At 34.8% G+C, this 19602-nt stretch overlaps 1 protein-coding gene across 5 annotated transcripts in view; it reads right to left on the reverse strand.

Annotated features, from left to right (window-relative positions):
- The window catches only part of sh3pxd2aa (SH3 and PX domains 2Aa), a 363802-nt gene that overhangs the window by 41942 nt on the left and 302258 nt on the right, over nucleotides 1-19602 (reverse strand). For 4 of the 5 annotated variants that reach the window (XM_039776608.1, XM_039776599.1, XM_039776623.1 and 1 more), the window contains 2 exons: nucleotides 11493-11606; nucleotides 2572-2655 (listed from right to left, as the gene is read on the reverse strand). In XM_039776608.1, the coding sequence (XP_039632542.1) occupies nucleotides 2572-2655; nucleotides 11493-11606 (198 nt within the window). The remainder of the gene's footprint in view (nucleotides 1-2571; nucleotides 2656-11492; nucleotides 11607-19602) is intronic. The other variant, XM_039776615.1, reaches the window with a different exon arrangement.

The following is a 19602-nucleotide window of genomic DNA, read 5'->3' on the forward strand; positions in this document are numbered from 1 at the left end:
GCTCTGGTAATTGTAGTGTTAAAGCCTTACATGGCTATTAGAGGGAGTTGACGGTGAGTGGCTAAAAGTGCATGCATTACCTCATAGTTGTAAGATGATCTGAAATTTATAAAGGAACCTGGTATGTGGTACACAGTTTTATAAATCCAATTTTTTGTGTGCACTCTGATTTTACCTTTTGATTGTAAGGAAAATTTCAGTATGGAATCTAAGCAAAGGTTTATACATAAGGGCCTTAGTGTTTATAGGTAGGTAGCTGCATAAGACAGACAGAGGTATAAATCCTGTATTAGCTAGGCCTGTTGAGGTGACCAATGTTTTATCTTTGTATTTTTGTAACTTAATTATTCCTTCTGTTTACCTCCTTACTTGTGTTATTATTTTATTAATAAATCATACTTTTTGAGAATTTTAATCTCCTTGGCATTCATCATGCAATGAAAAACTGATCATGCCTTTGGGGTGCAAAAACTGTGCATTTTGTCAAAGAGTGTATCTAGAATGATCTTAGAAGAATATATGATCCAGTGAAACTTCAGTTCTCTCAATGAAGTTCATGTTGTATTTTATGTTTATTACTTAGCTGAAGTCTGTCTTATAAAAAACATATAGTACAAAGACACTGCAAGGCCACATGTGTTAGAAAACTGTAGTAACACGGCTGACATTTTGTATCAAATATGTTTGTTGCTAAAATGAACAGTTAAAAATTTTGATTACTGATTCATATAATGTAACTTTTTTGGAACCCAATGAAATACAATAAAACCAAACCGTATAATTTTGATAAAATGTAAATAATACTTTACTTTTTCATTGCCAAGGAGCAGGCAAGTGTTTCCAACATTTAAATTCCATTTGAAATTGTTTCATTTCACAAAATGTTCTATGAGAATTGGAAAAAGTTTCACAGACAGAGAAGAAATCACAAACCTCTGTCAGTATACAAGTTAATAAACAAGAGTTTCTCTAATATGACAGCAAAGAAAAAAATGTTCTGGGAGATTTGATCCAATTTGGAAACTTGTATTCTGCAGAACTAATAACCTTAACGAAATACCACACTAAACCTGCTATCCTTCAGACTTGTGACAGATTTCCAGAGTGCTGTATTTGAAGCTAAAAAAGGGAAATACTGAGTAGTTTTGTATAAAACAAAACAGGCCTGGCAAACAGAGCACCTACATATCTTCCAAACTATAAAAAAGCGAATTAAAAAAATTATAAATAATTTTCCAACAGTCAGCAGTATTTTAAAGGATGGAGTATTTTCTACAACGGAAAATGTTTCTCGAGTCCAGAAGACATTAGCTTTCATACTATGTGGTCAGAGCTGCCAGCAGCATTAATGTCGGACCTTGGCCATATTCCATCACAATACTAAGTATTTCTCAGCAGTCTCTCTAAAGCTATAGGCACGTTACAGCTTTGCAGCTGAATAAAAAAAATGGAATTCAAATAACTAAATATTTGACAAAAGTAACTGAATTAAGGCAAAGTGCTTATCAAATCTGATGCCAGTATGAATAACGTACTATAAACCCATTTATTAATAATACAATTCCATGACCAATTCATAACTAGATAAACATTTAAGGTCAATGTATAACATTAAAACACTGTATTCCAAATGCTTATTATTACTTACTAATTACACTTTTTATAGTCCTGTTGTTGTAGTGTATTTTATTTGGTGTATCGACAAGTATGGGATGTACAAAATATTACTTTCTATGTAAAAGCCAGAATCCTTTTAACACTAAGCACACACAATTTTAGTCAAAACTCTCTAGAAGCCTGACATTTATGTGTTTATTACACATAATGCAATTTCTTTTAAAAATATGAGAACTGCATGTCTGTTCAAAATTTTTTGAAATAGTAAAGTACTGAAAAAGGTACACTTCCTTCCTTAAACTTTAAGTAAACTTACATAAATCACTCATTTAATAATTTATGTTTAAAATATCTCACTCATTACATATTTCAAGTTTTTTAACATCTAAATATTTTATTTTTCACATCTAATTAACTGCACTTTATAAAAACCTAAATGTAATATAATTTATAATAGCCTAATTAATGACATACTGTATATCACACTGTTGCAAAATGTATGAAAAAAAATTCAAACTACTTCTGTCAAGGTAAAACAGTCTGTGATGACTTTGAAGAAATAGCTGAGAAATGCCAAGTTACATCTGAGACCAGTGTATATGCCATGCCAATCAAAGCAAACATACATTACTGTAGACAGGGTTCCAGAAAAAAACTAGACATTTTGTTTGTTAGCCACATGCACACATCCAGAGTGTAAGACAAAAATAATGTTTCCCACTTTTCTCACTGACTACACGTAACATCCATTGATTGGTCTGGAATGTACAGTATTCTTCTATGATGTTGAATTCATCGAAATACTGCTATATTGGTATTGGTTTATATAGGCATTATTCCCAAAGTCACATTACTTAATTGTCTTGCTCTGTTTGTAATTAGCACAACTATGCAATAATATTCAACAATAACTTTAGATTCCTTTGGGTGCTCTCTGTTTTTATTTTTGTTCACCTCGACTTTGCTGTCGGTTCACAATTCCGCCCAGCGTCCATCGCCGGTCCAAGCGCTTCAGGTGAGCCTTTCGTCGCTTAGTAACTGGTGAGCATGAATGAAGATGGAAAAATTAAATAAAGAAAGATGATTAATAAATTAAAAATATGATAAAAAATATTAGCTATAGCATAAAATGAAAATGTTAGACAATAATCATGTAAAACATAGGAAGAAAAAAGTTTTATAGAAAACAGAGGACAATGTGCAAACCCTTTGAAAACATAATTTAACTTAATCTAAATAACAAAAAAAAGTGAATTATATACATCTCTTATAAGTAGAGTCCAGGGAAATACTTTAATAAATGTGCTTTTTTGCACGGCAATTAAACATTGGAATCGTTTACAGGTATAGATTCCTAGCATGAAAACCACATCAATAATATTTTTAGCTCTTCAGTGAACTATAATGTACCATGTACATATTGTAAGCTGCTGCCCAGTGCACAAGAGATTGACAGGCAGTATCAGCTTGCACAGATAAGGAAGGTGGCCCAGCATGGCATAATATAATATGACAAAAAAAATCGTACACATATGCTGAAGGGCAATAGGGACAGACACCAACATATGTGAGAGAGCAGTGAAGCCCGGGAGAAGCATGCGATGGACACCCAGGATGCTAGACGAATAAGATGAATAAAGGAATGCCACACATAGTAATACTTCCTGGCCTTTTAAAGGGCACAAAAAAACTTGAGATAGGCATATTCAGGACTGTGTGATAATGTTTTCTGAATAGGTAGGAAGTTGGAACCAAGCCTTTAATAGCAGGACCACCATGAATTCATTATAGGGAACTTTAGTTGGGGCCGAATTTGGGCAGCTCCTGGCCCAATTTCTGAGGCAAAAACTGAAACACATGTAAAACCTCTTTGCGATCAGTGGCCCTTTAAATAATAAGAAAATGAATTGAGACAAGTGCTAAAAACCAAAAGATGACACGCCATGGCTGAGAAACAGTGAATGACACAAAGATTTTTTTTTAAATAAGCCATCCAACTTAACACCTGTAAAAATGGGTCAAGAGGAGCAGTAAATTAATTATTTACTTTGTTTGATTTCTACTTTATGTACTTCTTGTGTTTAACTGTGCCTACTGTAATAGGAGAACATCTGAATGACAGCCAAACCACAAACTGGTGTCTTACTTCTGTTTGTCTTCTCTCCTCATCTTTATGGCCATCACCAATACCTTGGAGAATTCAAGCAAGACCAGATTAAAAAGCATGAGAGAGAAAGAGAAGGAACAAGGAAAGTGACAGAAAGGACCACGTTCCTTCAAACCTGCTGTATTTCAAAGGGAGTACCCAGCGATAGAAGTATGGTCGATAAAGTGTCTCTCACTGTAACACTCTTCATTCACCAAATATCTGACTGCCTCTGATTGTGTTCTTACCCCAACATGCTTATTATTAATTAATTTAACTAAACATATTAGGATTATTTGCATGAAGCGGGTCTTAATTTTCCATTTGAGAGAAATAGGATACTTAATGATGCATTTAATCTAAACGTTCACAGTAAATAGCAACAACATTTTTTGGCAACAGTATTCCAAAATCTCAAGACGTGAGCTTGCATAGGTACATGGGAAAACCATCTTACCACTAGGGAACTTAGTTTTAGTTTTAAGAAGTATGGAGCAAGGACTGATTTTAATTATGAATACCAAGAAGTTAATAAAAACAGCCAAATAAGCTATTTTAAAACATTCTATCTACCATGATGAGAAACACGTAGTAGTATCCCTAAGCTTTCTTTATTCTCACACAGAGGCATATCAAAACTGGTTTAATTGGTTTTACATATTTTAACCGGACAACAACCTAAAAGGTAACTTTCTTAATACAAAAATAATGATGCATGATGCTATAATTTTATAAAGGTTTTCAAAGGGTGCACATCATATGTTAAATGATATAAATGTTAATTATTATTTAATTAAAAATGCTGAAAATGTGTAAATGTAATTCATTTAGTTTCTATGGTTAAGATATGAACAGTTACAGCAGGCAGATATTTTTTTCTTATAACATGCAAATTATTATTTGAATTGATTTCTAAATATTACTTTAATCATGTATTTCTGATGATGAGTCCACTTATTTTGTGAAATAAAATGATAAATAAAAATATATTTACTTATTAACACACCCTACATTAAAATAGTCATTACATGAATTACTACTGCATGCACACCAAAACAGATATTTAAAAATGATTCATTTTGCACCCCTGTAATTTTCCAAACTCAAAGCTACCTGGTAATACCAAATGGAATTGAAAAGAACAAAGTTAGTCTTGGACATTAAAAAAAAAGAATATGATTGTAAACTATTGCAATTCCCTTGCTATAATGGTTCAATGAGTAAATATAAGCATATTTTAGTCATAAGCTACATCTTTTACCTGAAGTCATATTTAAAAGGAATTTAGTTAACAGTTCACTTATCTGCTAAACTTACACTGCAAAACTTTATTGTTATGACCCCAAAGTAAAGTACTGTTTAAATATTTCATTGCCTTTCATGGTTTTGTGATACACACAATGTATGTATTCGATTATCTTTTCCTCATGAACCATTTCCATGCTTTGTGTCCTTCAGGTATCCCCTTTTCCAATTTCCATCACAAAATCTTGTCTTAAAAGGCATATTTCCTAATATTAAAATAATTATGCTATAATTATTCAATGTGTAAGTTTTAATTTAGCTAAATGTAGTTTTAAAAAAGAACAAAATGCACGAGTGACGCAGATCGTGAAGTAAAAAAATACTTAAACATGGCCTTATTAAAACAACATTTTTGTGGATAAAAGATTATTCCCATATGCTCAAATATACCCTGTGAGATGGAAAACTGAATGATGTCAGGCACAAAAATATGAATGCATGGGGAATATATAATTAACTCTTAGAATGCAAAACAGAATTACCTGGTTATGTTGCATTTTTAATTTTAGTCTAATGCCAACAATCAGACAAGAAACAGTCATCCAGAAAAAAAAAGGTTTATGAAAAAGTTAAACTTCCCTATAACAGTTTATTTCAGAGTTCTGCACTGTACAGAAATAGGATCTTTTAGAGAGTTGAAACTCTGTTTGGTTTGCCCAACTGAGTGATAATATTTAGAGTACACCAGAACTCTAGTAGCCACTTTTTATGTTGTGGACGGTGTGATGGATGGCCGGCTTCATATTCCGGCCCTCACCCCCAGGCAGCCAGGAGGAGCTCTCCCGAGAGCATGGACGGGTCCCGAGTTCCAGCAGGGCCTCATGGACTATGTAGTTTTTATGCGCAGCCCTGCTGGATACCTTGGAGACCACTGGGAGTCACTGTCGGGAGGCCAGTAGATTCATTTGTGCACTATGACCCGGAAGTTCATCACATGAAGAGCGACAGGCTTCCGGGGTCAAGGAAAAGCACTATTTACCCTGACCCGGAAGGAATAAGGACTTGTGGACTGTTGGCCAAGAACACTTTCGGGTCAGGGACTATAAAAGGACCATGGGAACTCCCAGACAATGAGCTGAGCTGGGTGGGCAACGCGTCTGGGAGTGGAGGATTGGTTATTGTTATTATTATTGTGGTTGATTTATGAATAGTGTGGAGTGGAGTGTGCTTGGTGCACATAATTATTATAATAAAAGAATTATTGCACTTTTACCTAGTGTTTTGACGTGGTACCTGAGGGTTCAAGGGAGCACTAGCGCCCCCTACTGCGACAACGGTTAATAACTCTGCTAAAAGATTATTTCAGAGAAATTTGCAGGAATCAAGGAAAATGTGCAGTAGCAAATAAATTAAATTAAAATAAACAGCAAAAGCCTTTTTCATTCAAGATGCACTAAAAAGGCCTTCTGTAAAAAAGATGTTTAAAAGAAGAAATCAAACAACATTTTTTAAGAATAGTTTCAAGAGGGGGGGTGTAAAGCTGGTAAATCTCTTTATCACAACATTTTTGAGAAAAATGTTAGGCTATGGATTATCCAAACATAAGTCTTAACCTTAGAAATGGTATGATGGCATAGTGGCTAGCTTTGCTGCTTGACAGATCCAGTATCCTAGGCATAAATCCCTGACCCAGTTGATGTCTGGATAAAGTTTGTAATTTCTCTCCATATGAGTTTTCTGTGGGTTTTCCTCTTACATCCCCAAGACATGCACTTAAGGCTAATAGACAATCCTAAACTGGCTTATGAAAATGTAAAAGTGAAGGAAATGTGAAAATAAAGCTTTGCTTACATGTTTATGACTATCTTTGGATAACAATTGTTTTGAATATCCTTTGTAAAAACTGTGCATTCATTGGACTATAAGCTGAAGATATATTAATCAGGTATACTTCCATGAATGCTTTAGCATTATAAAATCACTATATATACACATACATACATACTAAAATCAATATATACTATTTAAAATTTGGCCAAGCTTTTAATGAAAAGAAAAGTAAAATCACCAGACAAGGATTGGAATCTTCATCTATATTATCCTAGCCTTCTGCTAAAATTTCTGCTAAACTCTGCATTCTTAATTTGCAGGTTTCATTTTAATTGACAATTATGGTGAAGCTAAAACTAGAATTTAGAGAGACAGCCATAATTTCAGCACCACAATATATTTTTATTTTATTCTATAGGGAAGAAGAGTTATGAAATTCTCATAAGAAAATAACAATAATATAATAAAGAGTTATTAAAGACAAATGGAGATGCAATTAGTCATATTAAAACGATGCTAAGAAAAGTCTCAAGTGGCCAGTTTGGTTTTAAAAATGCAAATATTATTGAGTAAAACTCAAGCCATGCTGACTTTCTAGGAACTGGTAGGGGAGTGAAGCTAAGACAATGTATTATTAAGCGGCATGGTTTTGCTTTACCTATTATGTAATAGCACAAACATGTGAGCATGCTTTCAAAACCTTTTCCTATCTGCAGTTTATATTTTCCAAAACAGCCCAATATGTTTGTTGACTCACCAATTAATATTTCCTTGAAAATCCATAGCTTTGCCATGTTTTCTTCTGTAAGATTGCAACTGTCCTATAGTTACCTCTAACTTTACTTTGAATTACTTACAGAAAACAAGATGAGCAGCATCCAAAATGTTGGGAAATCACTACCTGTTTTTGTTTCAAAATGTTTTACAGATGAAAATCTTGTGCAATATATGAAAGCAGAAAACCAGAAAAACTATGAATAATCAAATTAAAATAGTAAGAAAGAAAATGTAATAAATTATTTCTTCACTGATGCATTGACATTTCACCTTTAAAATACATAAAAATGGACAAGAAAATGAGAAATTGCTCTTTACTAAGGGAAGGTACCCTCATGCTGCTGCCTTGCAGCTCATGGAAACTAGAATCAAATTACTTCCCAGAAACTGTCCATGTGGTGTTATTCATTGTTCCCTAACTCTGATGTTTTTTTTCTAGGTAGTCTACTTTATCTTCCAACATCCCACAGAGGTACATGTTATTTTAAAAACTATAAATGAGAGACTGTGTGTGTATATACCCTCTGCTCAAGATGATCCTGGGATAAGATCCAGCTCCCCTATAATCCTAAACCTGTACGAAGGTTGTTTACAAAACTGGTGGTCTTTTATGTTACTTTTGCTATGCTGTACTTTACCAGTAGATATGACGTAGTTCTGCTCCACTGAGTTAGTGTGAAATCTACAACACATGATTTTTTTTTAAAAAAAAAAAGTTAATTTGTTTGCAGTAAACAACAGACATGTGAGTAGTGTATCTATTCAGTGTTACGTCCAGACTTCTAAATACGATGGAAATTGGTTTTGGTGTCAGAATAATTTGTACAACAACATAAGGAATTTTGTTTATCACTGATAAAACAGATGACACTGTTATTTGGCATATACTTTTAGGGGAGCAGCCAAATGAGGACCTGAAAGGCATCTGTCTCTTAAACTATAGACTTTAATGTACTTTAATGTTCCCTTTTGTGTAATTGTGCATTTGGGCCTTCCACTTCTTTTTCTACCCTGGTTAGATCTAGTTTGCACTCTACTCTAAATATAGTATTGGAATATGTCAGTGTCTTAGTAATCTGTCACAGGGAATAGGCTTCACTTCATAAAACTACAATTATTTTGAGAATTTATGAACCTGGAATTGAACTTCAAAGAAGACAATTCCTTGCAATCCACGAAAGACAATTTACTTGCTTTACTGAAGAGAATATCTAGTTTCAGTTGTGCTAACACAAATGTTTCTCTAATAACTAATTAGCATTTTAAAATGATAACTTAATCATAAGGTACAGAGTCTACCATTAGGATACTGAGGTAATGTCTAATGTTATATGTTAAAAATAAATTATAAATCAATGATTTCAAGCACTAATAGCCATTTTTATATCAGCAATGTCTTGGCTCTATTTTTAAAATCAATTTCATGGTACTTTGTTAAAAATGTATCAGTTTCAATGTAAAACAATGATTTCTGAGTGATTCCAACAGAAACACACATGCACATACATACTTACACATATTTTATATATATATATATATATATATATATATATATATATATATATATATATACTGCTCAAAAGAATTAAAGGAACACTTTTTAATCAGAGTATAGCATAAAGTCAATGAAACTTATGGGATATTAATCTGGTCAGTTAAGTAGCAGAGGGGGTTGTTAATCAGTTTCAGCTGCTGTGGTGTTAATGAAATTAACAACAGATGCACTAGAGGGGCAACAATGAGATGACCCCCAAAACAGGAATGGTTTAACAGATGGAGGCCACTGACATTTTTCCCTCCTCATCTTTTCTGACTGTTTCTTCACTAGTTTTGCATTTGGCTACAGTCAGTGTCACTACTGGTAGCATGAAGCGATACCTGGACCCTACAGAGGTTGCACAGGTAGTCCAACTTCTCCAGGATGGCACATCAATACGTGTCATTGCCAGAAGGTTTGCTGTGTCTCCCTGCACAGTCTCAAGGGCATGGAGGAGATTCTAGGAGACAAGCAGTTACTCTAGGAGAGCTGGAGAGGGCCATAGAAGGTCCATAACCCATCAGCAGAACCAGTATCTGCTCCTTTGGGCAAGGAGGAACAGGAGGAGCACTGCCAGAGCCCTACAAAATGACCTCCAGCAGGCCACTGGTGTGAATGTCTCTGACCAAACAACCAGAAAGACTTCATGAGGGTGACCCAAGGGCCCCATGTCCTCTAATGGGCCCTGAGCTCACTGCCCAGCAGCATGCAGCTCGATTGGCATTCACCATAGAATACCAGAATTGGCAGATGCACCACTGGTGCCCTGTGCTTTTTACAGATGAGAGCAGGTTCACCCTGAGCACGTGACAGAAGTGAAAGGGTCTGGAGAAGCCATGGAGAACATTATGCTGCATGTAACATCATTCACCTTGGCTGCCATTAGGTATCAGGATGAAATCCTTGGACCCATTGTCAGACCCTATGCTGGTACAGTGGCTCCTGGTGCACGACAACTCCTGGCCTCATGTGGTGAGAGTATGCAGGCAGTTCCTGGAGGATTAAGGAATTGATACCACTTTCCTGACTTAAATCCAATAAAACACCTCTGGGACATTATGTTTTGGTCCATCCAATGCCACCAGGTTGAACCTCATACTGTCCAGTAACTTAGTGATGCCCTGGTCCAGATCTGGGAGGAGATCCCCCACAGCACCATCTGTCATCTCATTAGAAGCATGAACCGATGTTGTCAGGCATGTATACAAGAACACAGGGGCCATATAAAGTGCTGCGTACAATTTTGAGTTGCTGCAATTAAATTTTGGCAAAATGGACTAGCCTGCCACAATTTTTTCACTCAGATTTTTGGGGCGTCTTTGAATTCAGGGCTCTGTAGGATGATCATTTTCATTTCCATCAAACAATGTGGCATCCTTTCATTCCTAACACATTACCCAGTCTATACCAGTATAGATATCCAGGAGGATTTCTTTTTCCCATTGAGATCTGATGTGTTTTCAAAGTGTTCCTTTAATTTTTGAGCAGTTTATATATATATATATATATATATATATATATATATATATATATATATATATATATATATATATATATATATATATATATAAGAAGCTGGTCAAAGTGAACATCAAAATAAATTTGCTTAAGTGTGCCATACGAGTGTCTCCTATCGAGGGTTTGGTTTCCTGTTTTCCTTGCTGCTACAGGATTAAGCTTTAGCTACCTACAACCCTGTATAGGAAAAATAGTTTTGAATATTGATGGACGGATGTTATCAATCCAAATACATCCACTTACAAAATTCCAATTCTGCATTACATTTAAATTATGACGACAATCTTAATAAGCAATCAATCAAGATAATAGTTGCTTAAATAAATAGGGTGGCACAGCAGTAGCTCTGCTGCATTGCAACAAGGAGATCAAGTTTCACATCCTGTGTTTTTCCCCTTGTGAAGTCAGCATGTTCTTCTCATGCTTTCCTCCAGGTGTTTTGGTTTGCCTTTATAGATCAAAGATACATAAGTTAGGTTAATTGGCAATGCGAAATTAGCCCTATTGTGTGTGTGTGTGTGTGTGTGTGTGTGTATGATTACCTTCAGATGGACTGGTACCTTGTCCAGGGATTGTTCCTGCCTCACGCAATCACCAATTCGTGCTAGAATAGACTCGAGCTTCCTTGCAACCCTGCTCTGGATATGCAGTTTAGGAAAGTGATAAATGAATGGACATTAATAGGAAATGTAAAAAAAGTAAGCATCTTCTTTAATATTCTCACATATACATTTAAGGGGATTTACTGCTGTTATATTGTTCAGTTAAGACAAATAATTTCACATAAGTAAAACTAATGAACAATGATTATTTCTTATTTACCTTCTCCACTTCTTGATGTGCTGAGCTCTAGGTCATCACGGGTTCCACTTTGGGAATCTAGGTATGTGGCTGGTACCCAACCTTGCTCTTCTGCTGTGCTGACAAACCACCAGCCTGTATGAACAAAACATATCAATAGTGAAAATACATTTCTGCTATTAAGTCTTTAAATTTAATCATTTTTACATGAAGCCATTTCAAATATACTCATAAATGTTTTCTAAACAAAAACTTTCTTCATTCACCTCAGCTAGAAGCCAGAAAATTTATTGCTGAAAATTATGACATCCTAAATAAGGGACTTATGCTTTATCTAATTTTTACCTGCTAGATTGTTTTCGTGTGTAAAAATGTGCCCTTCGTGTTTTTAAGGTTTTTAAGAGTGAGCATTCACAATCCCTTAAAGAGCCTCTTGATTTCAGCATTCACGCAGTATGTACCTAAAGGTACTAAAAACTCATAAATCATTTTTTCAAAACTCTTTAACATAAAAGGAGATATTTTTGTGATATGACTAGTAACTAATTTGATAACATAATTTTTAAACAATTTAAAAATACATTTTATTTTTTCAGATATATCTATAACATATTATAAACTCTGATGCTGTTCCCTATTAAAATGGAATGTGACATTATAGTAACCCCAGTCCACGCCCTTGGAAGTTCATCCTTCAAGTATGGCCACCCAATTGTAAAATGTCAATGAAAGAAACAGATTCTGACTGGAGTGCTCAGATCAGCACTTGAAACCTGTGTACATTTGAATGTCACAAATGCACATTTTCAGAATAAAAATCACCCCTTAGCTGATCTGCACTTGTATGGTTTAGTATTCTTGTTACAAACAAGTTGATCTTCTTGCAGTAGGATACAGAAACGCTGTACAGTTTTCAAGCATCCAGTGTACTTAGAGGCCCCTTTGAGGGTCTCATTCTTCCAAGGGTTTTTTTTTTTTACTGTTTTAAACAGGAAAAATCTTAACCGCCTACATCCAATAAGCAGGTCTAAGTGACATCATGCAGATTAGATGATTTAGGCTGTTTAGATCTTATTACTGGAACAGCAACAATTTCAATCGTGCATGCATAAAAACGCAGTACTTGAAGTCCAAAAGACAAAGAGAAGCAACTTGTTCCTTTAGCCAACCATTAAGAACCAGTGTAAATGTTTGATGCATGGTGGAGAAAGTCAAATAAGACACAAGAAAAGATGTATAATAATGAAGTAAACAGACACCTTGCAAGAATAGGCAGGAGTCAGAACACGGATAAGAGAAATCTTGTGATGATGAGGGAAAAAAATTCATAGTTACTAAAGAGAAAAACAGAAAACCTTTAAAACGTTCCATTAAGCAGTACTACAAAATTAAAAGTGTCTTCCCCTCACTTCTCTCTCTCAGCGGCCATTCTCTCTTGGCACAATTGCCTCATAATCAGCAGTGTTTAAAATGCTTTTCCATGCTAACTTTGAAAGCAAACCACAATAAACAATGAAATGAAACTGAAAATAAAAAACACCAAAAAGTGTTGAAATATGTTACTAGCAATATGGCAAATGTTTGACATATGTTGACACCAAAAAACAATCAACGTGAATTTTACTATATTCACCACGCACAAAATTGGTCTATCCCATCTGTGTGCTTTGGTTTCTGCTGACAAATGTATTCCATGGACTGAGGAATCTGACTTCTGACTTTACTATTCTCATTACTTCGAAGAAAATTTAAATCTTCTTTACTTTGCAAAAGGTCTACAACAAATTTTTCACTCACATTTCTCAGTATCTAACAATGACTTACTCCATTCTGGTTTTCCCAATAGCACTGAATCTATGCTTGTTCACATTGTGAATGACATCCTCCTTACTGTTGATACTAGCACCTTGATACAAATACTGCCTTCAACAGTATTCATCTGAAAACCTTCCTTTAAAGCCTAAAGAGCTACCCTAAGCTTAATCAAACTTATTGTGAATATGCTCCTACAGTACTTCTCTGGTTGCATGATAAATCCACCCTCATGGTGCCTCCCTCTCGTTTTTTCCTCAAACTTGTCAGAAAAAAAGTTTTGTTCCCCATGTATGCTAATAATGCACACACTGGTCATACACAAACTCACAGCTCTCCATCATTGCAGGTATGTACATTACTGCTGCTAAAGACTAAATCAGCTCATTAACCTCCTTCATCAAGCTTGACTTTTTTCCCTAAATATGTCTAAATTCTGACTATTACATCTCAGCTAGAGTTAAATATATTTTCATTGCCTATAATAGATTGCAAAAGCCTGACATGAAGTTTTTTTTCTCTAATCTGGAAAATATTTTTTGTGTTAATTAGCTCTCCAATGGATTCTCTTCAAAATAATCTTCCAGTTGTTGTTGCTGTTTTAAATTTAACACACTACAACAGGTTTAAAATATTGCTGATTTGTACCAAACAAATTTGTCTCAGTTACACTGGCTTACTGTGGAATATTAAATTATCTTCAGAACAATGCTACAGATTTACAAACATTTGCATTCCAAGTCAGCTGGATCATTATAAATTCTTGAAATGAGACGTTTTTCCTATTCAATTTTAATCAGTGTGAAACATTTCTGGTAAAAAAAAGTAAAACTACAGTTCCCACAAATCAGTGTTCAAAATCAATAAAGTTCTGCCATTACAGGGTTCAAGAGTGTCAAGTATGGTGGTTGTTGGATGCTCCTTTCACGAGTTATACATTCCACACACAAAAAAGAGATATACAAATGCACACAAAAACGTGTTCAAGGATGTCAAAAAATTTGTAATTCTGGGGAAACCTTACAGTTTTATGACATTACTTTATTCATTATTATTTTCACATTATTTTTTCTCTTGTAGAATATATGAAGAAAGTATTTTTTCTAATTGCAGTTTTTTTTAATAGACATAACTTTACATTTCATTTTACAAAATAAAACCCATTCTGAAGTAACACTTGACAGAGTCTTAGCCCAAAAAAACAGTAATCGGTTTCAAAGAGTCCATCTTGCTGTTAATTTCAAAGTAGTAGTGACTTTAGTCAGGAAGACTACAAGTTAAGTTAGGTAAGTAAGTAAGATTTTTTTTATTATTATTATTATTTTTGTTTTAGTTGTGGTTGTTTCTGTTCAAGGAAAAATTAAGTACTACTAATACAAATTTTAAGGAAATCATATATATCAATCTTATTATTCCAAATAGCATGAATATGTGCTTTGAATGCATTGCTAATGACTGATTTAATTGAAAAGCAAAACATAGGCATTTCTAAAATGGCCTACCATGAAAACTTGAATTAAATCTTGTCAAATGTCATTCTCCATTGTTCACTACCATTAGTGATAAATGTACCCGCAGAGTCAGCTTCATTATGAGCTCGACAAAATCAACACGAGTTTGAATACTTCACCAAATTCAGCAAAATAAACTGAAGTCAATAGGGAAAGATGAACTTAAATACTTTCAAGTGAATTATAATGATAAAACTTTTAAATTGTCAGAAAATTTGACCTGAGCTGTGAGGCAGCAATGCTAATCACTGCACCATCGTGCCTTGAACAACAAAAGGCACAGATGGAACAATAACCACAAACAAAATACATACAATTAAATACATCAAATAGCCATAAACAATAAATTTTAAAAAATGCCCTCACAAAGTTATAATCTTCATGGCACACGCTGGCTGACCACGAAATTGTGACTCTGGGGTCCCAAAAGCACAGAAATCCCAAAATACTTTAATAAATTGTCCTCTTGAGGGGGGGAAGGAATTATCGTCCAAACCTGGATTAGAAACTAATAGACCCAGAATCTTTATAAATTAAAGGTTTATTTTAACAAAAGGCTCTGCAATCCATTAAGCTTCAAAGAGCACAAAAGGATTTGCCTGGGAAGGCAAGGCAATGCACAACAAACAAAGTCCCAATATAGAATCCATCCATCCATCCATTTTCCAACCCGCTGAATCCAAACACAGGGCCACAGGGGTCTGCTGGAGCCAATCCCAGCCAACACAGGGCACAAGGCAGGAACCAATCCCCAATATAGAATCCTAAGGCAAAGTCAAAAACAGAACACAGGCTCAAAACATCTAGGAAATCACAAAGGCAAAAAATAGCACAGTACCCACAAGTAACACTGCAGTCCCCAGCACGTTTGAAATGAACCGCCAGGAACTAGAGAAGGCCCTCCAATATACAGGGTGGAGGGTAGTTTCTTGCAGTGATTGGCAGGTTGACCACACTCTTTGGGGGATGCTAATCTTAAGCCAGCCACACAGTGAATTTCCAGAAAAATCTTTGGCAAACAAGGTCACAGGCAAACACATTTAATATGTTGTTGAATTTTGCTTATCAACATCAACTACAATCTATAAACAGATAGGTTACCTTTTAATTGACAAACACTCTGACATCACATAGCAAGTGAAATGGGATATTGCATACACTATATATGCTGGTACAGATACAGTAAATAGCGTCATAGTCAGTATTTAAAAATTATTATACTTTATTATTGTTAATTATAGCTCAATTGCATCAGATTTTGTGATTATATTGGGCTAGCTTAGGGATCTAAATTAAATGTGTATTTTTGGTTTAGGTCTGTTAGGATGACATATAAAGCACAGATACGCCAGTGTAACTGGCCTGTAGCAACATACACTATAGACTCAAACCCATCTTGTATGGACTTATAAACTCAATTTTACCAGTTTGACTCTTCTCTAGCACTGTTCTGATTTGCAGAAGCAATTAACCTATTGCCCCCCAATGGGCAGCATTTATGTTTATGTATCAAAACAGAAGAAGAATGTGAAGCAATTGTTGTGTTCTTTAACCTCCTGAGGCTCTCCTAGTGCACAAAATAGGCTCTGAAAAACTGTTGGATGCAAATACAAAATGTAAAACTAAACATAGCAGATGCCTTAAAAACAACCATCAGCTGCTTCACGTTTTTCTCTATCTGACATAACAAAGAATGTACTAAACATTAAATACTTTTACAATATCTTTCAATCATTTGATAATAGGTTGAAGTGAACCAGTGGACACTGTGGCAAATACATTATTAATACAGTAAGATTAATGTTCAGCCATAGTCATAAACTGCTCTTGAAACTCAAAATTCAATCTGAGCAGCTGGTCTCATTACAGAGAGATAACATCAAGTGGGCTGTACATGGAAATATGGTTGAAAACTAGTTTTTATTAGTTAACTTGGCGAGTGTAACCACAGGCAGGAAATAATACATTGAATGTGACTACTTACTTAATTTTTTTTATTCAAGACTGTCTATAAAGAGAAGGGTCCATAATGGTTTTGTTAATTTTTTTTTTTTTTTTTTACAGGCAACAGAAAGAGTAAAGCCCAACATCTACATAAATACAGTAGGAAAGGTATGTCTAGTATATACCGCTGTACTGTACAGTACTTTATTATATGTTTTTATAAAAGTTGACAATGCACAGCCCGATGTTGCAATTGAGAAGGCATAAGTGTGCTACTTTGTGCACTTTTCTTAACAATATTTTTTTCTGTTGCTTGCTCATGAGAGGATAGAATGTCAGTGCCTGATCCACAGGATTAACACCCTTACTATAAGCTACCACAACACAAATCTTAGTGACTTCCACATTATCCCTGACTTGAACATGGACAGTTTCTGTATTGATAGATTAATTAGGGAGAACTGTGTACACGTATACTAAGGTCTGAACACATAGCACAATGAATAAAAAGGAAGAAAATTAGAAAGTAAGACAAACTTCAGATGTGGCACTCACAGTCACAGTGATGCATTATACAGGCATATTGCTGCTGGTATAAACAGTTGTAAATAGTTGTGTTATGAATTGTGATTACACTTATCGCAACCATTTTGCCTTTTTGCCACGGAGCTATTGCAACATACTGAAGATTCATGCGACCGTCAGCAAGCATATTATCAGTGGTTCGTACAATGCAGTATACATCAGTTTCACTATCCATGTCAGCATCTATTGACCAATTCATATCATCATTATTATCGCTCAATTCAAGCAGTAGTTCAGTTTCAGTTTGGTCTAAAATTGGCTTCACGGCTTTTCGTTTGCTATGTGGTAGAACACTTAGACATATTGGTTTTTTTTTGCAGCATAATGTTATTTCATCCACTAGATGGCAGGAGAATATTGTCCCAAGAGTTATCAGAGTTAACACTGTAAAGTGGATCACTACGCTCGCCCAGAGTTTGACACTGGCTCTTCTTGCTCAGGGTTAACACCAAGAAGGTTAAACTTGTTACACTTAAGACACCACAAAAAGATTTAAAAGACAATATCATAAATAATTTGGCACATCTTTTAAAGCAGAGTTGCCTAAATTGTGGCCTATAGGACAAAGATGGCCCATTGAGACCTTCTGCTTGGCCCATAAAGCAACTTTAAAGAAATGACACGTTGTAGATTATTTTTAATGCCATTAAACGTATTTCTGAAATAATGGCTTATGCTAAAGTTCACTAGGTGTAAATATTCATGATTTGACTCTCTAAGAATTCATAAAGGAATTCATCTAGATCTGGAAAACAAAAATATTTCCTTAACTATGTAAAAGGCTATAATTTTACTAATTTTCAAAAAATGTGCAAATGTTTTCAATTAGTACGACATTTGAAGGCAGTTTACAAAACTTAATTAGTATTTCAAAGACAAAAGGTGATGCAGGAATGATAAATGCTAACAAACTAAAAGAAGGGGGAAGAGACAGCCCATAATGGGTCTGTGGCAATTAAAAAACTGACCTCTGAAACCAAAAATGTGGTTAACTTAACAGTTTAATCTCATGATTTCATTCAGAAAGGAGGTAAGAAAGTTTATGATTCAATAGTCCTGGTCGATGGCCAATAAAGAACAACAGCAAACAATATCAAAATGTCCATCAAAAAAAATCTCACCTTACTTGACTTGTATAATCCACATGCATAGTCATCCATTCATTTGCTTATAATGTCCCAAACGTGCTTTTACTAAATTTAAATTAGGCACTTCTGGAAAAATACTCTTGTGAACAAAGAAGGAACATACAAGTGCATGTGCGCACACACACATGAACAAGCGATTGAATTGAAGAACTGCCTCTCTCCTCATTTATTGGTCAAAAGACCTATTTTCAATTCAAAAGCACAGAACTGTGGTAGCGCATTGCACTGTTTACAAAGCATACTGCTTTTTATAGATGTAAATGCTAATAATATATTAGCAAAAAAAATGCCATGTCTGGTATGTTTTGAGCATTGGACTGGATGATAAACATATGGACTATGCAACATAAGCAATATTTTCTTACTTTTTTCCTCATTGAGATTTTTCACGTCAATGCTATTGTCCAGCATTGGTGACTATTAGGTTCCATTATATAACTATTTCCTCTTATCCTCCATGAAAACAGGAAATTAAAATTTTTTTTCAGCCATCAGAATAAAGCACAAGGGGTAAATAACATTAAAATAAATAGCATTTTCAGGACACAACATGCCAGATGAAGGTCCTTCATATTAGGTGTCAAATCAAATAGTATCAGATTCTCAAAACAAATGTTCTTTTATTAGCTTAGTCAAAGTAAACCCAGCAGGACAGAAGAAGCAGTATTCTCAAGACAACCACTACATGAGCAAATACAATATTTTTATTACCTCTCATGGGACCGTTACTCCAGGGTCTAGATTGTACTAGATAAACAAAAACATGGATCCCTGCACTTTGGGGCTTAACAATACACAATGCATATGCAGGAAGGAAAAAGAAAGCATGTCATGATTCAAATAAGCAATTCTGCATCACTCATCCCATCTAGCAATGCTTTAGATGGGCCAGGTTGGAAGTCCCAGGGAACCAAACTATTTTGCTGGAACCAGAGACTGAAAGGGTCTTTTGTTTGTGAGTAAACTGTAAATCAGTGGAGTCTAGGAATCATAATCTAGGGAATCTAGAGTTGTGTATTTTAATAAATTGTTGTGTATGATGGAGTCAAGTGACAAAATGCTGTACTCTGGCGGGTCAAGCAAATATGAATTTTACATGTGACAATATAACCACAAGTACTATTATTTACT

Source organism: Polypterus senegalus, chromosome 1, assembly GCF_016835505.1.
Source record: "Polypterus senegalus isolate Bchr_013 chromosome 1, ASM1683550v1, whole genome shotgun sequence".
NCBI classification, from domain to species: Eukaryota; Metazoa; Chordata; class Cladistia; order Polypteriformes; family Polypteridae; genus Polypterus; species Polypterus senegalus.